The sequence below is a fragment of the Chiloscyllium plagiosum genome, chromosome 30 (assembly GCF_004010195.1).
Source record: "Chiloscyllium plagiosum isolate BGI_BamShark_2017 chromosome 30, ASM401019v2, whole genome shotgun sequence".
Classification (NCBI taxonomy): Eukaryota; Metazoa; Chordata; class Chondrichthyes; order Orectolobiformes; family Hemiscylliidae; genus Chiloscyllium; species Chiloscyllium plagiosum.
The window spans coordinates 4,046,128-4,055,932 of record NC_057739.1 but is presented as its reverse complement, the minus strand read 5'-3'; the positions used below and the strand labels follow the sequence as shown (position 1 = coordinate 4,055,932).

General features: G+C 45.7%; 1 protein-coding gene across 1 annotated transcript in view; it reads left to right on the top strand.

Moving 5' to 3' along the window:
- The window catches only part of grin1a (glutamate receptor, ionotropic, N-methyl D-aspartate 1a), a 185,550-nt gene that overhangs the window by 62,982 nt on the left and 112,763 nt on the right, over positions 1-9,805 (top strand). The window contains exons 4-5 of the mRNA XM_043719686.1: positions 7,619-7,681; positions 8,272-8,372. Coding sequence (XP_043575621.1) covers positions 7,619-7,681; positions 8,272-8,372 — 164 coding nt within the window. The remainder of the gene's footprint in view (positions 1-7,618; positions 7,682-8,271; positions 8,373-9,805) is intronic.

The window sequence follows — 9,805 nt, the reverse complement described above, 5'->3', positions numbered from 1 at the left end:
TCACCTTAACCCCCTTCCACCTATCGCATTTCCAACACCCCTCCCCCAAGTCCCTCCTCCCTACCTTTTATCTTAGCCTGCTGGGCACACTTTCCTCATTCCTGAAGAAGGGCTCATGCCCGAAACGTCGATTCTCCTGCTCCTTGGATGCTGCCTGACCTGCTGCGCTTTTCCACGATCTCAAGCATCTGCAGTCCTCACTTTCTCCTGTTTCCACGAGGGATCTGGACGTGGTGTCCAGTTCACTGTTGGCCCCTCCAAATCGTCCATCTGCATCGATTGATGGAGTTGAAATCTCTGGCCAGAATGACTGGCCTGGACATCACCAGCAGCAATGGGAACTGCTGCAGGATGGCCAACTGCACACTCTTTCCCACCGAGGCGTACATATTCATTAGTCTCAGGGGAGTGTTTCTGTATGTAATATCTGCTACAAGGAGGCACCCACCAATTACCTCCTTAACCTCGGAGATGGTGAAGTTGTGGCCTCGCAGCAGGATACCCAGGCCGAAGGACAGCAGCCCTCTGATCCCCCCACCCCGAACCAGACCTTATGCCTGTGGGTACATAAACTTGACCATTTTGTGTAGCTGCTGAGGTGCAGTATCCCACACTCCTGAAGAAACAGGAGGTCTACTTGGGTACACATCGCATAGTAGATTAAACACTAGATGTATTCATCCTGGCAATTTTAAAACTTCCTGCATTCCCTAGGTCTGGGCAAACTGTTGGATTTTCCGCACTGAGGTAGCCATCCTGTTCCTCCCTGGAAGCATTGCCCTGATCCTTTGGGAACGAAGCCAGAAGGGTCCGGTTTGGAGTCTGACAGAGGGGCTGTCGTGCTCTGTTCCTGATTCGGAGCGTTACTACTCCTAGTTGCCCTGTGCTATGGTGCAGTGGGTACCCCATGGTTTCTGGCAGCTGAAAGTTGGGCTTCACCGGGTCTCTTGGCACATCTGGTTTTTCCAGGTTGGGGGGTGACCCTATCCATCTCCCGCCATGGTGCTGTGCCTCTTTTTCTGTTGGTGGTCATCCTTCTGCACATCTTCATCGTCAGAGGAGCTGCTGGTGTGTCCATCATGCAGCTGCCTCTTTCTGTTTTGCTGTGGGCCTGGGGGCACAACACATTTTCCATTTCCAGTTGTTTCTCACTAGTATCCAGTCCCCTGCCTCTGTTGTTTCCTGTTCCTCCATGGACTGCATCTGTTCAGGTAGAGGTTGGGTCAGTTGCTGTGCCTCTGCGCTGCCTACCTTTCCCTCCTGTCCCTTCTTCTGGGTGCCCCTCAGTTTCAGTTTTTGTGTTGGAGGGTGGCACCTCACAGTCTATTGGGGGTCTACAGCACACATTGCCACTTCCAGGCACTTGAGCATATGTCCTCTCCACCTCCACCATGTCTTGGGTGGGTCTTGTACAGGCAGCCTGCTTCCCCTCACAGGTTGCAGCTCTCGGAGTCCTTGCAATCCTTAGTCAGGTGGCCCTCCTGTTTGCAGTTCCTGCACAGTGTCACTTTGCAGTCGCCCGGCTTCCCTCAGGTTCGGCATACTCGAGGCTCACCCAAGTACATCAGGCCACATTGACTCCTTCCAAATTGCAAAGCTGGTGGGTGGAGAATGTTCCCACTGGCGTTCACCTTCAGGGTCATTTTGCCCTTGCTGCTTGCTGGTCCAGGTTCCGAAGGGATTCACGACATCAGTGCTGCCTCCTTCAAGCTGCATGTACCTTCCCAGAAAAGTCAGGACATCTGCTGCTAGGATGTGAGGGTCCTACAAGTGGATTGTTCCAACCTGGTAGCTCTATGCAGGGAGAGCCAGCCGTGGTGCCGCAGACAGGACGGAGAAGGGCCCTCACCTCCTTTCTTCTCGAATAACTTCAGGAGACAATCCCAATGCTTCACATTCCTGAAGGTCGCATCAAAGTAGCCTCTGCTGGGGAGCTCCTGCAGACAGAAAATATCTGCTGTTTGGAACCCACAGCAATCCAGGAGAACCCTCCTCATGTCAAGAAGACAATCCATCTCCTTCACAGTCACCCTGACTGTTTTGTGGACACCCTGACCAGGAGTGCAGGCACTAGCAGAAGCTGTAGCTCTAGTTGGCTGGTCACTGAATTGGTGTTAGGCCGAAGCCAGCATTGGGCTCTGCTGACGCCTCAGCTAATTATATGGGCATATGACCAAAAAATGTACAGACCTGTATAAAAATGATAAGTTTTGATCTCTGTATGTAAATGTTTACATACGTATGGCATGACCAATTGTACAGACCATCAAATTATTTATGAATAAATTATATTTTTGAAAAAAAAGATTCACCATTTGCAGCTCAGCTCAGCCAATGATCCTCCAAATTCCGTTTGCAGTCAAGATCCAGATTTCAGAAGATTTTTTATTTTAAAAATATACTTTGTTCATAAAAATATCTTTATTTGCATACACAGTCACTGAAGCAGTTCGTAGCATATGAAGGAACAAACAAACATTGGAGTTTGACTCTATCCAACAAACAAAGGCGTTTCTTACTTGTGCAAGATTACATATTGAAGGCATCAGGAGGGTCCGATAAGTGAATTGACCCCCAGCCAAGCACCCCCAAAGAGCCAGATCTAATGCCACAAGCTGGTAAAGCTGGTGTTATACAAACAGTGTACGGTGCTAACTCCACAAGATCAGGGTGACCAGCACAGAGCCATACTCACAGAGTCAGTCTAACACATTAGAGTCTAACTCCACAAGATCAGGGTGACCAGCACAGAGCCATACTCACAGAGTCAGTCTAACACATGCAGTGTTTTGACTCACAGAGTCAGTGTTTTGACTCACAGAGTCAGTCTAACACATGTCAGTCTAACTCCACAAGATCAGGGTGACCAGCACAGAGCCATACTCACAGAGTCAGTCTAACACATGCAGTGTTTTGCAGCAATGCCACAAAGCCACTGGAGCAGGCTCACTGTAATATAGCCAGTGTTACTCAACCAGAGCTGCTGTCAATGTACCAGCCCCCCCACAGTGCACAGCCAGTGTCCCAGAGGTAGTCTCCCACAAACAGTGTTGCAGAGCCTGCTCAAGCAGCCAACACCATGGATTCATATTCAGTGTCACAGAGCTAAAGTCGGTGAAGCCAGAGTTAAAGAGCCAGTGCTACACAGCTCATACCACAAGGACAGTGTAACAAAGACAAGGAAGGCAAAATAAAAGCGCAAGTAGGCCATTCAGCCGCTCAAACCTGTTCCACCAGTTGGGACCATGGCTGATTAGGTTCCCCATTGCTATTCCAATGCAATTCCTGTAACCCTTGGTATCATGAGTATCTAGAAATCAAACTCCCTCTTTCATGGATGTATTTAATGACTGAATCTTACGTCCCTCTAGGGCAGAGAATTCCAAGGATTCATTGCCCCCTGAGTGAAGAAATTGCTTCTTATTTCAGTCCTGTATGGCTTACCTTTCTCCTGACTCTAGGCCTGCTGAGGGTGAGCATCCTTTCTACACCCACTCTGCCATGTTCTTTCAGAATGTTATAATTTTCTGGCCGATCACCTCTCATTCATCAAAACTCAATTCTAGGCCTAGTGTCCTCAATCTCTTCTTGTCAGATGGTCCCAGGAATTAGTTTGGTGAAACTCTGCGCACTCCCATTTTGGCAACTTTATCCTTCTTCGCTTAAAGAGACAGGACTGTACACAATCCTCTAGGTTTTACACAGTTGTAGCAAGACCTTTTATCTCTGTAATGAAATCCTATTGTGATGAAGGCCAGCTTACTATTAACTTTCCTAATTGCTTACTGCTCCTGTATGTTAGCTTCAGTGATGTGTGAACAAGAGTATCCAGGTCCCTTTGGACACAATATTTCCCAACCTCTTACCATTTAAGAAATAATCTGTTACCTCCACTCTTCAAAACGCTGCTCTGATAGACAGACAGCCATTAGGAGTCAGTGTCACATGAGCAAATTCACACAGATATTGGAGCCTACGACTTTGGAGCTGGAGTAGGCCTCTCCAGCATGCTGCATAACTCCATAAGATCATGACTGATCTGATGGTAATCTCAACTCCAATTTCCTGTTATCCCCATCACTCATGACCCTGCTGTCTTTCAAAAAATCTCATTTAGCCTCATGTAAATATATGACGCAGCATCGACTGTTTTCTGAAGAGATTTCCACAAACTAAAAGCCCAAAGGGCTTTTGCCCGAAACATTGATTTTCCTGCTCCTCGGATGCTGCCTGACCTGCTGTGCTTTTCCAGCACCACTCTGATCTAAACTCTGGTTTCCAGCATCTGCAGTCCTCACTTTTGCCTCTCAGAGAGGACTCCACCTTAATCCTCTTATTCTTAAACTGTGTCCTCTGATTCTCGTCTCTCCTACATGGGGAAATATTCTCTCAGAAAGCACCCTGTCAACTCCCCTCAGAGTTGCCTGTGTTTCATAAAATTACCCCACATTCTTTGAAACTCCAGTGGGTAATGTATCACCTCCATACAGCCAAGGATCAAGATTTGGATCCAGAGATCAATTTTAACATATTTATGTAATGCTGAATAGACTCTGTAACCTATGAAAAACAACCTGTTATGGAGCCAATGTCATTAAAACCTGCGTCACAGTGACACTCTAATGATCTAACGTCACAGAACCAGTGTGACCAAGCACTCTCAAGGCTGCCACTCTCACAAATCCAGGACCAGAAAATTGGATTCATATAGTCATATTTACAGAGCCATTTCCAAAAAGCCAGTGTCACACAGATAGAATCACAGAGCCAGTGTCAGAGCCAGTATCACAGAGACAGTCACACAGGCAGATTCACAGAGACATTCAGACAGGCAGATTCACACAGGCAGATTCACACAGGCAGATTCACAGAGACATTCACACAGGCAGATTCACAGACAGTCACACAGGCAGATTCACAGAGACATTCACACAGGCAGATTCATACAGGCAGATTCACAGAGACATTCACAGGCAGAATCACACAGGCAGATTCACAGAGACAGTCACAGGCAGAATCACACAGGCAGATTCACAGAGACAGTCACACAGGCAGAGTCACAGAACCTTGTTCTCAGGGCCAGTTGTATGAAGTAGTGTCACAGGTGAGTCGCAGACACAGATAGTGTAATAAGGTATCACAGATCTACTCTCATTGACCTCCGGTCACAGAGCTGGTTTTGCAGTGTCGATCCCAGTGAGCCAGCCTCACACCTGTGCTGTCACAAGGTCATACCACCACTGTTCCAGAACTGATGCCCCAAGACCAGTGTTTTAGAGACAGTGTTTTAGAGTTAGACACAGCTAGATTCGTGCAGACAGTGCCTCTGAGCCAGTGTCTCAGGTTGCTCTCACAAAGCCAGGTTCATTAGTTGATCCAGTTTTGTAAAGCCAGTGTTGTAGATGCAATGTTTTCTACAGGCATAGGGTTGTAAAAGGGTGGTAAAGGAAGGGTGAGTCTTTTCAAGACCATCAAAAAGGGGATCTGCTCATAGAGGCAGGATTTACAGCTGAGTCATTAAGGAGGTACCAGGTACTGCTCTTTACCCAGGAAGTCATAGTCATAGTCATAGCCAAAGTCATAGTCGGGTCCTGGGGAGAATAATCATTGAGATGGAGAATATATTAGAAAGGAAGAAGGGCTTATGCCCGAAACGTCGATTCTCCTGTTCCTTGGATGCTGTCTAACCTGCTGCGCTTTTCCAGCAACACATTTTCAGCTCTGATCTCCAGCATCTGCAGCCCTCACTTTCTCTCAATATATTAGAAAGGCAAGCTTAAAGTTAAGTCACCTAGATTGGATCAAATCATCTCAGGATACTGAAGGGGAAAGTTGCAGAGGGGCTGGTCATATGTTCACAGCCCTCCATAGATTAAAGGGACTGTATTAGAGACTACCACAGGATGACATAAGGGGACTGGGGAATTGCAAATTTTGTACCCTAGGTCAAAAAAAGGGTACAAGGACCACACCAGTTAGTTTAAACTCGATGGGGAGAAGGTTTCAAAAATTGTAATCCAATAAAAAATAGACACATGTGGATTCACTAAGGAAAGGCAACATGAAATATTAATGAAGAATCAGGCTTAACTGATTTGATGGAATTTGTTGATGAGATAACAGAGGCTGGATGAGGGTAAGGTCGATGATGTGGTGTATAGGGAATTCCCAAGTGGTTTTGCTAAGTGTGACGTAAAAGGCTTGACAGCAAAGTTAAATCCCACAGAATAAAAGGGTATGAAGTTGGCTGTGTTCCAGGAAGCTGGTGGTATATGGGTGTTTTTCAGATTTTTAGTGTGGTTCTTAGAGGATGGGGGTTTAAGACTCCTGTTTCTATATTAATCACTTACACTCGGGTTGCAGGCTGTTCAAGCTTTGCAAATGACACCAAACTTATCAAGTTAACTGTCAGGAGGTAATGAAGAGGACATAGACATACTGGTGGGATGGCAGACACGAAGCTGATGAAATTTAATATAAAGAAATGTGAAGTGATAGATTTTTGGAGAAAGAATGAGGTGAGGTAATATAACATACAAGTTGCAATTTGAAAGGAAGTGCAGAAACAGAGGGACCTGAGGGTAAATGTGTACAAAACATTGAAGAACAGATGAGTAAATGGATAAAAACATAAGATCGTGTAGAGTGGATGTGAAGAACCATACCCAGAGATTCCTTGTCACAGACTATTCATGAAGAGCCAGTGCCACTCAATGAGATTCATGTAAAGTTCCTCAGATCCATTGTCACAGTGCCAGTGTCACAGAGCTAGATTCAAAGTTGGACTCATAGAGCCAATGTCACAGTGAGATTCACAGAGCCAGTGTTACAGGACCAGTGTCACAGAGTGAGATTCACAGAGCCAGTGTCACAGTGAGATTCACAGGGTGAGATTCACAAAGCCAGTGTCACAGTGAGATTCACAGAGCCAGTGTCACAGTGAGATTCACAGAGCCAGTGTTACAGAGCGAGATTCACAGAGTGAGATTCACAGAGCCAGTGTTACAGAGCGAAACTCACAGAGTGAGATTCACAGAGCCAGTATCACAGAGTGAGATTCACAGAGCCAGTGTTACAGAGCGAGAATCACAGAGTGAGATTCACAGAGCCAGTGTTACAGAGTGGGAATCACAGAGTGAGATTCACAGAGCCAGTGTTCCAGTGAGATTCACAGAGCCAGTGTTCCAGTGAGATTCACAGAGCCAGTGTCACAGAGAGATTCACAGAGCCAGTGTCACAGAGAGATTCACAGAGCCAGTATCACAGAGAGATTCACAGAGCCAGTATCACAGAGTGAGATTCACACAGCCAGTGTTACAGAGCGAGATTCACAGGACCAGTGTCACAGAGTTAGTGTCACAGACCCAGTGTCCAGCTTCCAGACATCGAGTGCTCAGTGTCACACTGCCAGTTGCAGAATCAGCATCAGAGTGCCAACTGCCCAGAGCCAGTGCCACATAACTTTCAAACAACGGAGGAGCTGTTTTTTTTGCAAGCTCCAGTGATACGTCTGACCCTGAGGAGGAGAGAGGGTTAAATTGCTTACTACACGTCATTTTCAACTGTTTATAATATTCTTCTGTGTCTACATATTTTCTCTGTGCACATTACTCATCAGAATAAAAAAAGGAACTTTGAAAACAACGACCAACATTCGTATGACAGCAGGCGAGGACCAAAGGTATATTTGCATGTAGACTGCACGAGCCAGCAACCGTAAACTAACGGAGTAGCCGAGCCACAGTCAGAATGACCAATGAGACTGTTCTGGTAGCACGCTGTTAGTTTCAAACAGACTCTTTTGGTTTGTCAATGAGAATGGTTAAAGAATATGAGTCGCCCCCCCCCCTCCACCTAACCGAATCTTATTATAAGGACACATGCATGTTGAATAAAGACTAACTTGCAAGTTTCTTAAAAGTACATTTTAGAAACAAGCCATGACGTTTCCCCCCTGACTTCACCCCGTTTAAGACTCTTTTTTTTCTTTTGAAAGACCGACCAACTCTTTTTCAGGTTGAGATGCATTTTTTTCCTCTCTATTCTACTCTGTCAGATGCACGCACCCTTTTTTTGGTCTTGTTCTATCTTAGTTTGCATGCCCAGTACAGAGAACTCTGTAGCTCACATTGGCTCCACACGGGCCCACTTATTTGATCGCCTTTAAGCTGATCTATGCTGGAGATCAAAGGCGTCGTTGATGGAAACAGGCCGAAAAGGATGGGTTTGGACAAATCGTTTAGTAATTCTGAATCCCTGCACCAACTACAGGCTGAGAAGGTCCTACAGTTTGAACCAGGCACCACAAACATGACATCAATGCTGCTAGAAGCCAAGGAGTTGGAGGCCAGAGTCATCATCCTATCCGCCAGGTAAGTGACACTGCATCCAATAAGTCATTCTGTGTGTCTGTCAAACCCCAGCTCCTGTTTCTGAGGAATCTGTTCATTGCCTGCCCTCTATCCCTGACCTTCTGGAAATACCCAGCTTTATTCCTCCAGAGATGTTGATATCCAGCTCCCTGCTGCTGTGTTCTATGGTATGTCTGCCTGTATGTCTTCTCATGTAAACCTGATTACAGATCCTTTTATTGTTCTGTGTGTGATGTGAACGATACCTCCAACAGGGTGTTTTACCTGATGTGGAAATGCTTCTGTTATTTCTTGTAATTTAATATCTGTTTCTAGATATGATAGTATTGATTAGTTCTACAACCGATTATTAAATAGAAACATTAAAATCACAGGCCATATGAGTGAATGGACCAATATTAAACTATCAGGTAACAACAGGGCAGCATGCCTTTAATAATGTGGCATGTGTCCAGTGAGCCAGATTAAGATGGAGTGTGTGATCTTTATGTCCTCAGGTCATGTGCTATGTTACAGTGAGGTTATCATAAACATGTCTCTTAACGATAGACTGACTATGAGAAATAACACACATTGGTCTGTATCAGATGAACCCCTCATGCATTTCATGCACACATCCAGCTCAATTTCCTCAGACAGTGTATACACACAGCTGCATTTCCCCAGTCTTTATACCGTACACCACAGCTCCATTTCCCCAGAGTGTATATATACACAGCTCCATTTCCCCAGAGACTGGATAAACACAGCTCCATTTCTCCAGAGACTGGATAAACACAGCTCCATTTCCCCAGAGGCTGGATACACACAGCTCCATTTCCCCATCCTGTATACACACAGCTCCATTCCCACAGAGTCTTTACACATACAGCTCCATTTCCGTAGAGTCTATATATACACATAGCTCCATTTCCCCAGATTCTGTATACACACAGCTCAATTTCCCCAGAGTCTGTATACATACAGCTCCATTTCCCCAGAGTCTGTATACACACAGCTCAATTTCCCCAGAGTCTGCATACATACAGCACCAGTCCCCTAGAGTCTTTATATACACAACTCAATTTCCCCAGAGTCTATATACACACAGCTCCATTTCACAAGACTCTGTATACATACAGCTCCATTGCCCCAGAGTCTATGTAGGCACAGCTCCATTTCCTGAGAGTCTATGTACACACAGCTCTATTTCCCCAGCGTGTATACACTCAGCTCCATTTCCACACAGTCTGTATATACACAGCACTATTTCCCCAGAGTCTGTATACATACAGCTCCATTTCCCCAGAGTCTACATACAAACACAGCTCCACTTCTCTAGAGTAGGTATACACACAGCTCCATTTCCTCAGAGTCTGTATCCACACGGCTCCATTTCATCAGAGTCTATATACACACAGCTCTATTTCCCCAGAGTCTGTATACACACAGCT